Source organism: Acomys russatus, chromosome 15 (genome assembly GCF_903995435.1).
Source record: "Acomys russatus chromosome 15, mAcoRus1.1, whole genome shotgun sequence".
Classification (NCBI taxonomy): domain Eukaryota; kingdom Metazoa; phylum Chordata; class Mammalia; order Rodentia; family Muridae; genus Acomys; species Acomys russatus.
Window position 1 is genome coordinate 10,169,568 of NC_067151.1, and position 15,195 is coordinate 10,184,762.

The 15,195-nt window shown below is 39.2% G+C and overlaps 1 protein-coding gene across 8 annotated transcripts in view; it reads left to right on the forward strand.

The window, feature by feature from the left end:
- The window catches only part of Mecom (MDS1 and EVI1 complex locus), a 565,452-nt gene extending 550,503 nt beyond the window's left edge, over positions 1–14,949 (forward strand). For 7 of the 8 annotated variants that reach the window (XM_051157010.1, XM_051157012.1, XM_051157013.1 and 4 more), the window contains 5 exons: positions 3,138–3,307; positions 5,170–5,314; positions 8,740–8,976; positions 9,770–9,953; positions 13,371–14,949. In XM_051157010.1, the coding sequence (XP_051012967.1) occupies positions 3,138–3,307; positions 5,170–5,314; positions 8,740–8,976; positions 9,770–9,953; positions 13,371–13,505 (871 nt within the window). In that variant the 3' untranslated portion in view covers positions 13,506–14,949. The remainder of the gene's footprint in view (positions 1–3,137; positions 3,308–5,169; positions 5,315–8,739; positions 8,977–9,769; positions 9,954–13,370) is intronic. The other variant, XM_051157015.1, reaches the window with a different exon arrangement.
- The last annotated feature ends 246 nt before the right edge of the window (positions 14,950–15,195 follow it).

The window sequence follows — 15,195 nt, forward strand, 5'->3', positions numbered from 1 at the left end:
AGCAACATTATAGTTTGATTCTTCTTCTTTGAAATTCTTAAGGAATGCAGATTAGTATAATTAGTTTGGCCTGAACACTCATTTGTTCATTACAATAAACAAATTTATCTTGTTTCAAACTCATTGTTTATAAACATGATGATGAAAAAGGCAGCTGTAGAGATGGTTGAGCAGCTTACAGCACAACAGCTCAAAATGCTTGTAATTTCACTTCAGTGGGCTATGATGCCTCTGAACTCCACAGTCACCTTTACTCAATGCCCCGATCTGCTTTCCCACACTCACATATAATGAAACATATACATCTTAAAAAGAGAAAAATGAAAAAATGTGTAAAGACTTACGCTCACTGAAAGATAATTGAAGTTTTAGGAGAAACTCAGGAAATCTGTGCTTTCTTAAGTCTATTGTGTTTTCTTAGGGTTTCTATTAATAAAGGTCACGTCCACTTTATATGTGACAAAGTGAACTTGATGTAACAGATCTCTAAGTGACAGAAAAATAGCAAATTTCAGGTAACCTCCCCTCTAGGGACTATTCCATGCCCCAGACAGGCTTGGACAGAAAGGTTTCCACAGTCACGTTTGTTGTGGCTGAATGTTGTTTCAGTCTGAAGCTGTGACATCATGCTCCTATTCTTCTGTCCTGAATGAGGTAGTCTTAGTCTGCTCTGTACATATTGCTGTTGTTGTACAGGTGTTGAGAAACACGCACACACTAGAATTTGCATAGCTGCAAATCTTGAATGACTTGTCCAGCTGTCCCATTTTACAACTGGAGAAAAATAAGAAATCAGATCTTGAGATGCTGACTGTGTTCTAAGAAGTTTGGTTCCCAAGTTGGACTTTTTTATTTTGGGCTTTCACCTCATATCAGATTCCGAAGCTTTTCTGGCTTTTATTGTCAGAAAGGTTCACGTTAGGCAATGTGTGCATCTTACGCATTCTTGAAACGCAAGGTTGATTTGAGTTATCATTTAAATACCAGCTAATACTTTGGAACGGAATAAAATTATTGTAATTTTAGGGTACTCTCCTCTTTATTAAATATGTTAGCAGAAAATATAATCAAAATATATGAAAGCTGGGTGTTGTGGCACAGGCCTTTAATCCCAGCATTCATCATACAGAGGCAGGTGGATCTCTGTGAGTTTGAGGCCAGCCTGGTCTACAAAGAGAGTCCGGGACAGCCAGGGTTCTGTGTAAAAGAGAAACCCTGTCTTGAAAAACAACAACAACAACAGCAAAATACACGCTGATCCTGGGTAGAAACTTCCCTATTGGTCAACTTTATTCAGATCTGAGAGGATGGTGTGGACTAGATTTGGAAAAGACCTTTTTACAAAGAAGGAAGTGGGAGCGTGTGAAACCTGAACTCTTTTTCTGTTGTGATTCACGTAGACAGTGTCGTTGCCAGTAAATTTCAGACACTTGATATGTGTGCACATTTTCTCTACCAGGCTCTCAGTTTGTATTACTCAGTGCAACACACTCGTGCAAAATGCATCATCCCTCTCACAGCTCTGTGCCTTTGAGATAAAAGTCTTGCAGGAAAAACATTATTCCACAAGTATTTTTTTTCTATGACGACAGCAAAATGGAACAATTTCTATCATAGTGCATGTTCTCTCAGCTGTCACACTATCGTAAGGCAGGCATGTTAATGAGCATCAGGATACAGCAGCCACTCTTTGCTCTGAGAAGCAGGGAATGGCCCTTCATATGTGGAAAAACAAGTAAAGGATTCTTCTGGCCTCGAAATTCAATACATGTGCTTAGGAGCCATTCAGGAAAGTCAGCCCTTTTCCTTTCATGTAACACACAAAGAGGGGAAGAGAGAGAGACAGAGAGACAGAGGGAGACAGAAAGAGAGAGAGAGAGAGAGAGAGTGAGAGAGAGAGAGAGAGAGAGAGAGAGAGAGAGAGAGAGAGAGATTCACACTCACATATATGGCAGAGTCTCCCTTCAAGTGCTGTGGAGTGACTCCATCAATTACAACCTGGGCCAGGCTGGGTCTCCAAGTTCTATGTTTCCATTTTGCAGACAAAGAAAACATGTAAAATGACTTATGGTTTTTAATCACACTGAACACAGAAACGGTTAACTAAACCACAGCAAGCCATTTCCAAGGAAAGTGACCTTGCTCAGAGTTGCGGCACACTTTTTAATAGACCTCAAAATGGAAAATTGGGAAATGCTGAGAGCAGGAGGTTAGTGAAGACCTATGCTTATATGCAGGAGCGCTTAGTGACACCATAACTTGTTTGTGCAACAGTAAAGATGAAGAGAAAGCCTGGGATTCCTAATCACACAGGTTTAGGGAAACCTCTGTCTTTAGTATCAAAACATTTTTTTTACATTGCTTCAATTTAAAAGCATGGAGTATTTAATGCAATTTTGGAGAAATGATGAAGTTTTCTTTATGGTTAATGTCAGGAAAGGTAAATGTGATAAGAAATTAGTTAGACTTTAAAAATTTTTTACATATAGATTTATATTATTACACATATATAAAATAAACTACATATAACAAGAAGAACAGCAAAGCAATCAGGAACTATATTAATGTTATATTCATAGTGTTTTGGCTATTTGTATTTGGCAACATTGATGAATACATATTTCCTAAGTTGTTCTGTCTAAAATTCTGAATATAAATTAATATCTATATCTTATTTCTATGAATTTAAAACATCTATCTAGACCTAAAAACATCTAAACCCCTGAACAACTAAGCTTAACTGTAATATTAAACTATCTGGTCTTCAACCCCATCAGAGACTTGAGAAGGAATAAAATGAATTACCTGAGTAGACAGGAAGTGCAGATCAGCAGCTTCCAAAGTGAAAAAATTGACAGAGGCAGCATTTAGTTACTTGTGTTGTATTAAGCAGAGCAGCAGGCAATGCCATGACTTCTCAATAGACTTAGGTTAGTGAGATTTATTTAAGATATTGGAACACAGTATTCTAATAAATTAGAGAAAAATAAAACCACCCAAAACAAGTCTCCTGGAATGGCAGCCTTCCTATATAAATTACTATTCCTATGTGAAGTGCTATTTTAGCTTTTGGGTCTAGAAGCCTGTGAAATGGCATCTAATGTGTTTGCAACACCATGTCTGTATTTACTTTTCAGATGCAAATACTGTGATAGATCATTCAGCATTTCCTCCAACCTGCAGCGACATGTCCGCAACATCCACAACAAAGAGAAACCATTTAAGTGTCACTTATGTGACAGATGTTTTGGTCAGCAAACCAATCTTGACAGACACCTAAAGAAACACGAGAACGGAAACATGTCTGGTGGGTCCTTAGTGGCGTTAGGCGGAAAAGATGACTTATGTTTTATATTGTGAGATATAAGTGTGCTCTTTCGTCTTCCGTTCCATTTTGACACTAAAATCTGATAGTACTCTGGAAGTTCATATGCATTTCCCTTGAGTTTTCGGACACACGGATGAGGCAATCACTGTTGAACGTGAATGTGAGACTCTGTGGTCTTGTTTCGGTTATATTTCTCTCCAGCTGGATTTATCTCAACAGGCAATCTCAAGCAAAGACAGCCTTGACCCCGACTCTGAACAGATACATGAGTCAGAATTTCCTAAGTTCCAAAGAATTCACAGAGTGCGTGTTCCAAGTGGGCCAAAATTCCTCAGTGTTAACCTGGAAATCGTGGTCTCTGGGATAATTTTTACATAAGACTAGAGATTGGATGTGAACATAGCTTCTATTTCTGTCACACATTCTTATCTAGAATTTGGTAGCCAGCAACCTCACCCCAGTCTCCAGCCTTCCTTGATGGCAAACCTGCCAATATGTACTTAATAGAAGAGATTCTAGATCTTTCCTTTCTTTTTGAAAACTCGATAATCAGCCAGGGACTGGAATTTGTCACTGTGGTGTATGGCGTATATACACAGACCATCTATAATTTTTTAAAGAGTCAGCGAACTGGGTTGGGAGGCTAGTGAGTGAAATATTGAATTCAGCAAAGGAGGATTCAGAGAGGGGAAAAGAAACAGAGTTGTACAGACAAATCATTCTTATGGAACAAATTATTTTGTAGATTCTTTTCAACTGTAAGCAACATTGTGTGAGATCTTTACAATAATGTATACTGTTTATCTCCCTCAAAGGCAGAAATATAATCCTAGTTTTGGTGTGTTATGTTTTAGGTCTAGAGTCTAGTCCAACAAGGAAAAGTGGCTAAATATTCTATGCACCAGATATTCTACGTTATCTAATCAACATTATCTCAGAAAAATAGATTTATAAAGCGTAACTAGTTGGGGGATCAGGGATATGGCTCAGCAGTAGAGCAGTTACTTGGCATGAGCTGGGCTCTGAGTTTGATCCTCAATATTGAGGGAAAAACTTGTCAAAACTGAATGATTGGTTTTTATCCAGATAATGTCTTTAAGACAGGGCATAGCACTAACCCCTAGTTTTTGTCATGGAAAGTAATAAGGTAAGTGTGAACTATTAAAATGTAGGTACATTGTGAGAACACATAAGCACCATGAAGCCTGTGTTTACATAAAAACATGGCAATACATAAAGCACTTACTGTGGTGTGCATGTATGTAAGCAAACACAGCAGTTCTGTGACACATGTATCATGACTTCAGTTTCGCAAGGAAGCTGAGAACCCTATAAAAGGCAGGTCCATTATTGGCCTGCCCATGCTGTACCAGCCCCTGGGTTGTTCCTGAGTCCATTTACAGCTCCCTGGAACAAATCAAGGTATAAAATGCTAGGTGTGGTTTCAACCATCACTTTGTCACACACCTCAGCACAGCAACAATAGACGTGTACCGATCGCACCAGGACTGAGTGCAGTGGTTATGTAAGAACTGGTATATAAGATTTCTATGATGTTTTTAATTCTATCTTCTTATATGAATAAAAACACTCCAGAGCTCCAGAAAAATAATAAGGGAGTGAGAGAAATAACCACCTTGGCGGGTTGTGATTCCTAGCCTTGGTCTCGGGATGCTCTCCAGAGACTCTCGTAAGCGTGATCTCTAAGTTGGAGTTGCTCGTCCTCCCATTGAAGTGGGCACGTTGTAAGACAGCACCACTCCAGCTCATAAGGAACAGAGTTCTAAGCATGTTGCCAGATTCGCAGCAATCTGCTCACAAAGGCTTGCTCTCCCACTCAGGTACAGCAACGTCGTCGCCTCATTCAGAACTAGAAAGCGCAGGCGCAATCCTGGACGACAAAGAGGACGCCTACTTCACAGAGATACGCAATTTCATTGGGAATAGCAACCATGGGAGCCAGTCTCCTCGGAACATGGAGGAGAGGTAAAGCAGTTGTTGCATGTTTCTGCACTCATGTGCCTAGGATTACAGTTATTGCTGCTGCCGCCGCCAGTGGTGTTTATTAAGTGCATAGAAAATAGTTATGTAATATGTTCCATATACTGCTTAATTATTTTCTCTTTATCATGTGTGTGTGGTGTGCATGTTTGTATGTTTATATGAGTATGGGTTCCCACGCACATGTGTACACGGGCTGTGGAAGCCTGAGAAAATCAGGCATTGTCTCTAATCAGTTCCTCCATCTGATTCTTTGAGGCAAGGTCTCTCAGTCAAACCCGAATTCACTGATAGTGTGAGTTCTGCTAGCCATCTTGTTCCCAGCATCCTTTGTCTCTGTCTTCTGAGGATAGCATTATAGGGAGGGCCCCATGTCTACCCAGAATTTCTGTGGGTTTTGGCAACCCCAACCTTACTCTTCTTGCTTGGGCAGCAAGCGCTTCAAGTGCTGAGCCACATCTTCAGCTCCTATAAGTTAATGTACCTTTCACAATGATATCATAAAAGTGACTGCAACTTTATCAGCAAAGGACTGGGGACATCAAAGGTTAGTGACTTGCCAGAAGCCATGTAAATAATTTATGAGATGTAACCTGGGCTATTTGTTTTTGCAGCCCATTTCACTACCGGATAGTTCTACTTATATTGGCAGCTAAATAAAATATTTTAATGAAATTTCAAAAGCCAGCAGAAAAACACACCATGAGGACTCAACTGAATCATTGGTCATTATTGGCTATTCCTCTGTATCATGTAGTATTAACAGATAAACTATAACACATTTCTTTGTGTGTCTCCATCTTCTCTATCTTTGTCTCTTTTGATATATCAGTACCAATTTGTATATGAAGTACACATCGATTAGGTCACTATGCTTTGCCCAGAAGCTATTTAAGAACTTTTCAATTAAGACCCAATTCTTCCTCCTGCATGCTCACACAGGCAAGTGTTTTGCTTTTAGTGGACATAGCTGTTCTTGAGCTAGGGCCATCATCAGGATCAAGTACGTTCATAGAGGAGAAGCTGATGCTGTTGATAATTACTCACTCATCTGCCCTAGACTGTATGTGTAAAGTTAATAAAAGAGTATTTTGACAAAACTTTTCTTATACTTAAATTTCCTTATCAATATATTATACTGTAATACCTAGTATTGAAGAATTTTCCTTCTCTGACCAGTGCCATCCCAAAGCCTATTAAACTAGAATATTTTAAATATCATGAACCCAACTAATCAAGATTTCATTACTTCTATACAAGGGAAATGGTTTTGTGTTAATATCTTTAATTTCTAAGACTGATAAAAATCTAGGACTAACCTTTTCAGTAGTTCTTCAAAGAAGCACCTTTCAGATAATCAATGTTCTAACCAAAATAATGGTAAAACAGGCAAATGCTTTTATTCTTTATTTTGTGTAACCATAGCTAGGGAGAGGAGAGAGAGAAAGCATCTTAGGCATCTCAGAAGTCCTAGGAACTATACAGCACCTCCTAGTTGGACGCCTCATTCCCTCTGCTTGCTCTCTGTGTGTATAAGTGTGAGCAAGACAAGGCCATTGCTTGGCAGTACAAAATGGGCTCAGTAACAAAAGTCATATATATACATTAAAATCTGATTATGTAATAAGAATAAGAAATACTGAAATCGCCATTTGGGTTCTGAAAAGTCTATTCAAATTTGGTGGCTCAGAGCTGGTGATTTGAGGCTGCACAGCTGCAACATCTGGCTTCAACATGTCTAAACACAAAAGTAGAAAGTTGGGTCATTTGACTTCTCCCCCTCTCTGTACCTATCAGGCTACTTTCGATGAATAATTTATCCCTATAAATTGCCATATTTGAAAGCGTAATTAACAAATAGGTTTTCTTAATCACGTTGGTTTTTGTTGCTTTTGGTTTCCGTCCATGGGTTCTTTTGTTCTTTTACTTTCATTTTTTTTAAACTGTTTTAAAATAATAATAATTTTCATCCATTCAAGCTAGCAAGTTGGCGGTGTATCTGAAAACTAATAGGTTATGTCTGTGAAAAATATGTTTTCATCATTCTTTTCTGGTAAAAGAGGTTAAGAGGTTCTATAAAATGTTCAATAATGATGTTACTTTTTCTGGTCAAATGCGTTTGTACTCTGTACTCCTGTCATTTCCAAGGTTGGTTCATATACGTATCCCTTTAATTCTGGAAAATCTAAACAGTAAGTTCTACATATTTTGATGTGGGAATTGCTGTGCATGCTTTCTGATCTTCCATAGACTGAGAAATTATTTCATTTCATGTGAAAGCATATTTGGCTACAACAAGAACTGAAGACTGAGTTTCTGACACAGCAACTAGATAGAGGAGCATGGGAATGGAAAAGATTCCTGAGGACGCAGGGATTGGATGTGTGGGCGCCTATGGTGGTTCATGTCTTAACTCTGTAAGCCCGATCACTCCCTCTGGCCATGTATCTCTCAGAGGCAGCTTCCTCCTTTAAAGCATTTATAGTTATACATTTTAGAGTCTTATAACAAAACATATCCAAATTTCATTTATGTTGATGGTCATTTTGAAAGCCTCGGGGGCTTCTCCAAGCTTTACACATGCCTTCAAATTCCGTAGGTGGAATTTGTGTAGTAAGTTACACTTGAGCCGTCTATCGCAATTCTTGCAAATGTAAACAGAGATAGTGCAAAGGACGTTTAAGGTTGAAAAATGATTCTTTTGCATTTTTAACTGTGCCTGCTAAGTCAGTTTCACAAGTTGATTTACCATCTCTGTGTTTTCTTGCTGTTAGACAATCTAGGATCATTTACACAGAGTCAAGATAAGTGGGTTCTCAATAACTCCAAGCTTTAGTATTGTGTTCAAATGGAGACATCACAGTGGTCACCCAGGAGCAGTAAATCCCAATTGCCCCTTGGCAGCTCCTTTCACAGTGTCTTTGGATTCGTAGATTCAGTTGGTGTATGTGTGTGTTTGTGTGTGTGTGTGTGTGTGTGTGTGTGTGTGTGTGTTTGTTGAAGTGCTTGTCATCATTGCTCAGGGATATATGTTTTCCAGAAATCAATTACTTTAATTGGTGGGTACGTAAGTGGTAATTACATACATTATGGAGAGAAAACATTCACGTGCTTTTATATTTCACACACCATATCGTTTATCAGGAATGATAAGAAATCGGAGACTGGGGTTGTTTTTCCTGTTCTGCCAGAGGCTGCATTTGTAGTCTGAATAATCATCCAATTACTTTTTTTCTTTGTTTGTGCCTTTGTGAAATTACATTATTTCTCCAACGTTGCAATGAGACACACACAATACCCATTTCTTTTGTAAGCTTTGAATATTTAAACTGTTGTTAGGGAGCTGAACTAACTGCATGTTTAAAAACCAGGCCAATAATTGATCCTTTTACTCTTTTTGCTTTTGTAAGGATGAATGGCAGTCACTTTAAGGATGAAAAGGCTTTGGCAGCCAGCCAAAATTCAGATTTACTGGATGATGAAGAGGTAGAAGATGAGGTGTTGTTGGATGAGGACGACGAAGACAACGGTATTCCTGGAAAACCCAGAAAGGAGCTGGGGACGAGTAATCTAGATGAAGACCTCCCTGAGGATGACTATGAGGAAGCCGGTGCCCTGGAGATGAGCTGTAAGACATCGCCCGTGAGGTGAGTGCCGCACCACATTGCCAGCCAAGCCACAGAGCTCCCATGTGTGGTGGACTGTGGTGCCACTTCCTTCTGCTCTGCTCAGTCACTGCAAGAATGTGTTAGGCTGTGAGGAAGTTGTGGAGTAACAAGCCATAAAAGCTCAGTTTGACCCAGGAAAGGCACACACAATGCATCTATTTCACATAGAGGAAAATGAGGTAGCAAGGAACACAATCCATAAGCTTATAGATATGTTAGCATTTGTGGAACTCTGGTGGCCCCAAGGCAGGAAGGATGAGTGGTAATTACACATGTACTGAATTTTTAGATTGTATTTGTGAAATCCCGAGGAACTAGATATTTCCTCACGATTGAATCCGTTCAATAATCTATTCCAGTCATAACTCATAAATTTCACAGATGATAGATTTTTAATTGGAGATAAAACAACCAATATTAAAATAAAGGATATATTATGTTTTTTTGTGATAATAAGATATCCTGACTGAATATTTTTATAACAGACTTTACTTTAAAAAAAGTTTTCAAGTGTATGACTTCTGTTCCACACACTGTCATTGACTTCACTTCCAATATATGCTTGGCTTTAGCCTATAAAATATTAAAAGAAATTTATGCAACATATGGTATTTGTAAATAACTTTAAACTAGCAATCATTGCATGCTACTTTAGTCATCAAATGCAGTATGAAGTGTGACAGGTGTTAAGGTAAAAATGGAAATGACTTGATGAGACAAGAAACTGAATGAGAAAACCCAATTTCTGTGCTTTCCCATTGGTTCATTTTAGGTATAAAGAGGAAGACTATAAATCTGGCCTTTCTGCTCTAGATCACATAAGGCACTTCACAGATAGCCTCAAAATGAGGGATGTGGAAGAGAATCAATACACTGACGCTGAGCTGTCTTCTTTTAGTTCTTCTCATGTGCCAGAGGAGCTTAAACAGCCGTTACACAGAAAGTCCAAATCGCAGGTACAGACTCTGCTCTAGTCCGCATCACGGGGCACTGTGCATGCAAGCATGCATTTCTTCAACGAACAAAAGCAGATCTACTTTGTCACTTTGTAGTGTTCTAGAATCCAAGCAGATTTGGGTGCTTTCTTCGTGATGTTCCTGGGTTTGCTCTGCAGACAGTCAATGCCAGAGTTAACGAATGCAGCCATTAACACTCAAAACAGCGTTCTACACTGAAACGTCCTTGACAAACCTGACCCTGCTGTGCAGCTCCTCGAGGTTGCTTTTAGCTTTTTCCCTTCTTTTTTTGAGAGTGCACGACTTATTTTTAAATTCTCATGTTACCTCAGAATTGTTTTCTGATCATTTTGTATCTTAACCTCTGTTGGAATACATATATTCTAAAATTATTAATTTTTTTCTTTATTATATCTAGTGAATTTTCCATCAGATTATTAAGTCCAGAGCTTAGGGCTAAAATGAACTACCAAAGATCTGCACAAACTTAGTGACAGGTATTGAAATAAAGCCTGTCTATTTTTACTGAGCGAATGGATTAGCTCCTGATTCATAGCATGTGGCAAATGAAGATTATTCAAAGAAAGGATCCTAACAAATACCAATAAAAGGGCTTCAATTTTTCTGTTAAAAAAAATGAAGAGACTGAGTGCTCATTCAGGCCGTTTAAAAAGACGAGCTAACTTATTTCTTGTCACATTGGTTGAATTCTTTGATTCACTTCAAGCATTTTGGGAATGGCATGACATATCAAAACAATGGAGCCATATTAGCATTCACATTTAGATATGGTTTCCTATTCTTTGAGATGTTTTTGGTGGGTCTTCATAGCATTACAGTGAAATCTCAGCTAAGATGCTGTGATTGCCGACCATGGCGTCAATTTGACTACAGATATGGGACATAGTAGGATAATATAAATTTTTGTAGTCTTCAAGTCCAACAAAAAGTCTATGATATTATGTATGAAAATAGAAAAATTAAATATTCTTTCTGAATTGAATGCACTCAGCCTCCACACAGTGAGCTTCTACCACCTATGATGCCACCTTGGCAGAATCGTGTGGATATGGACGGATGCCATTTCCTCATTGTAAGTTTAGGGCAGGGAAGATACATTTGTCTTTCCTCTGATCAGTGGGGCTAAACATGACTTTTAAGTTTCTAATGTTGGTATTACACCACGCAGAGCTACTTAGAGCCATCCATAAGAAGTGCTTCTTTCCTAGCCCTCAGAATTTCCTAGAGGGCTGAGGCTTTCTTTCTTTTACTTATTCCACCCCAGTACTGTGAAACACATAGTAGCCACACATTTCACAAACTACCCCATCTGAAAGAATGCTAAGGGGTCTGAGAATGCAAAGACTGCACCTGTGGCTTGCCTCTCAGGACCAGCGTTTTGAGATAGATGCCAGCCTAGGTATGACTAAAGCTAGTACCACAGTAAATGCAAGCATTGGGTAAACCCAGCTCTTGGTTTTTTTTTAAAGTTCAGCATGCATATATATGTGTATATATGGTATTCAATTAAATACTTGTGGAAACTAAATCTGTCCTAAGGCTCTTCGTTCACTCACTTGTCACTCATCCATTCCATGGTTGAGCAGTCTCCTTGGTACTGAGGAACTGGGCATTGACCTCCATGTTTCAGTTGCCATTTGATTACCAAAGAGCACATAGTTTGTGTCCTTTTTTTAATAATCTGAAATTTTTGCTGTTTTTCTCAAGCATCTGTATATTAACACTATAATTTGTATAGTGTTTGAATCCAAAATCATTGCTCAGTAAAATAGTGACTTTATCTGGCCATGGGGATTTTCTTGAGGGAAATAACATTCAACAAAAACTAACTTCCTAATAGATATCACTTTGCATGGAGCATGCCAACTGAGTGCTGTGTTTCCCCTACTACCATTAGAGATAAGTGCTATTATATTCTGTGGTTGTCTCTACTTTGCTAAAAAAAAAAATTTAAAGCTCAAGATGTGCAGTGACTTCTACAAGGTCACCACAGAGGAAGGACCTGTCCTTTGTACAAGTTGTCTTCAGTGATTTAGTGTTTAGTACAGACCTTGGATAGAGTTCCTGCTTAGGGAATACTAGTTAGATAAACACTGATGCTTTTGTGCAAACCCAGACAACAAATCTCATATATAAAATCAAATGTGGCTCAGTCTTTAAAACACATGCTATGCAGGCATAAGGACATGAGTTCGAGCCTCAGACCTCAAGTGAGGAAAAGCCAAATATGATGGAAGGAGGGTCTCCGATGCTCACTGACCAGCCAGCTAGCTTAGTTTGTAAGTTCCGGATGATGGAGGGACCATGTTTCAAAAACACAAGCTGGGTTGTGCCTGATGAGCATCATCCAATGCTGATCTTTGGTTTCTACAGAAACATGTGCACTCACATGTGTACACACACACACACACACACACATGTGTACACACACATATGTAACTCTCATATGCAGGCATGTGTACACACACACACACACACACACACACACACACACACACACACACACACACAGAAAACTCACATATGTGTACTGAGAGCAATGACCCAACAAATCAGAATCAGCCAGTAATCTAACCAAATGCCATGGTGAGAGAAGAAAACACAGACTGGCCACATGTCTCAGCATGACTCCCTGAGATGAAATTCTGCTGAACAACAGCAGCATTTGTCTTTGTTTACCGACAGTGGAATGTCTTTGGCAGGACTTTAATGATTCCACTTCAACAGCATTTTGACAAGCAAGTTAAGCAATAGATGAGACCCACAATAGCAAATCAACAGTGAACAGTTCACTCACAAGTCAAGACCAAACACTTCATTTGAATATTTTTCTTGGCAGTGGAGAGGGAATCTCTGAACTGTTATTTAGAACTTGGCTTGGTTACAGGGAAGAAAGACTCCATCCTGACAGAGCACCTCTGTACACCTTCCACTCAGCAGACTCACGATGAGGGATTCTAGGATGGTGTTGGGTCCTTGTGCTTTGTTTTCTTTCTTGGTGGGACTTACTTGAGCTCTTTGATTCTCAGGGGTGTTAGCTGTCTGCAGTAGGCCTTTCAAGCACAAAGCAGAATGGGGAAAGGACGCTAGATTCAAAGTTGGGCAGAAATAAGCCCTAGTTGTGTATAGCTGAGTGATCTTAGGAGGTCTTTCACTTTCAGGAGTGTGGCTTACAAGGTGCAAGAGTCAGGCCATCTCTTACACAGTCTGCCTTAGGTGAGCACTAATGTTATGTCATTTTGATAAACTAAGCACAGCCTCTCTTCCAAATATATACACGAAGTGTGCTTCTGTCCAGGCTTTCTTGTCTTCCTATTGCTTATGAACTATAGTCTTCAAATTAGACTTGCTGCTGTTGTTCAGATGCCACTTACTGAGTCTCTCCTTTTATTCCAGGCATACGCTATGATGTTGTCACTGTCTGACAAGGATTCCCTCCATCCCACGTCCCACAGTTCCTCCAACATGTGGCACAGCATGGCAAGGGCTGCCGCAGAATCCAGTGCCATCCAGTCCATCAACCATGTATGACACTGTCAAGGTTGACCAGAGTGGGACCAAGTCCAACGGTAGCATGGCTCCTTCGTATAGAACTATTTACAAGACTGCTGAGCAGAATGCCTTATAACCCTGAAGGGTCACTCATTTAAAGTCTGGTGACCTTAAACTGAATGATTAAAGAAAAAGAGAGAGAGAGAGAGAGAGAAAAGGAAGCTATTTATTCTCAATATTTTGTTTTGCACAGCCAAGGCAGCTGCTGACCTCTGGAGGATCAATTAATCTAAAATGATTGGAGGCGATGAAAACCTCACTGGGGAAAGCACCTCTCATTCGCCTGCTCCAGGGCATGGGCGGGTGAGAGGGGCAGTTGAAATGGCGGCATGGAGACAAATGACCACTCCACAGAAATCAAATTCCACTTTCTACAAGATCCCCTGATGTGACTGGGAACAGTTGCTTTCACTTATCCGATTTAGTTTCTTTTCCTTCTTAAAGTCTTAGGTGATTTAACCCTTTAAAGATGGAAGTAGTCGGAAGAAATGCACAACGATTATAGGAAGTGATAGCAGGAGTTTTTTTTTTTTGTCACCCCCGCCCCTTGCCTTTTGCCTCTTAAGTACATTGTTTGAAACTAGGGAAAAAAAGGGTATGTGTATATTGTAAACTATGGATGCTCATGCTCAGAGAGGTTAAGTCAGTGATGTAACCTGTTTTTATCACCAGTCCCGCCGTACCACTAATACAATGTTTGCCAAATCCTTGTAATGACATCTTAATTTTAGACAATCATGTCACTGTTTTTAATGTTTAAATTTTTTGTGTGTTGCGTGTATCATGTATTTATTTGTTGGCAAACTATTGTTTGTTGATCAAAAAGAGCACTGTTCCTGTCAGCCACTATTTTATGATGTCCGAGGCACACTCCTTTCTGAATTTCAAGGACCAAGGCGACACGACCTGTGTATGGGAGTGCCCAATAGTGTTTGGCTTTTCTTAACATTCCTTCCTTTTTTGTTGTTGTTGTTTTGTTTTTCTTATAATGAAATAAATACAAATAGATGCAACTTAGTTTTTTGTAATACTGAAATTGATTCAATTGTATAAACAGTTATAATTTCTTTCATGGAAGCATGATTCTTCTGATTAGGAACTGTACCCCATATTTTATGCTGGTCGTCTGCAAGCTTGTGCGATGCTGTTACGTTCATGTTAATCCTATTTGTAAAATGAAGTGTTCCTGACCTTATGTTAAAAAGAGAGAAGTAAATAACAGACATTATTCAGTTATTTTGTCCTTTATTGAGAAACCAGATTTCGTTTTCTTTTCGTTTGTAATCTCATTTGGAAATAATTGGCAAGTTGAGGTACTTTCTTCCAATGCTTTGTACAATATAAACTGTTATGCCTTTCAGTGCGTTACTGTGGGAGGAGCAACTAAAAAAAAATAAAGACTTCCAAAAATGATGAAAAATAATGACTCCCCTGTGTGCTGTTTTCTTTTCTCATGCAATTTTAGTTTCCCTCTGGCATCCAAATGATCTAAAGATAAGATGTTTAAGACCCTGATGCCCTAACAGATTTGTGGAATGCGAGCATGCTTGTACGGTTCTGAGATGACACTGTGATAGACCTTAGCCAGCAATGAATTCTGCTGCTTGTGGTGAACTTTATTCATGGTGCAGAGTCAAGACCCACATGCCCCACTCTGCAGCTCTGGCCT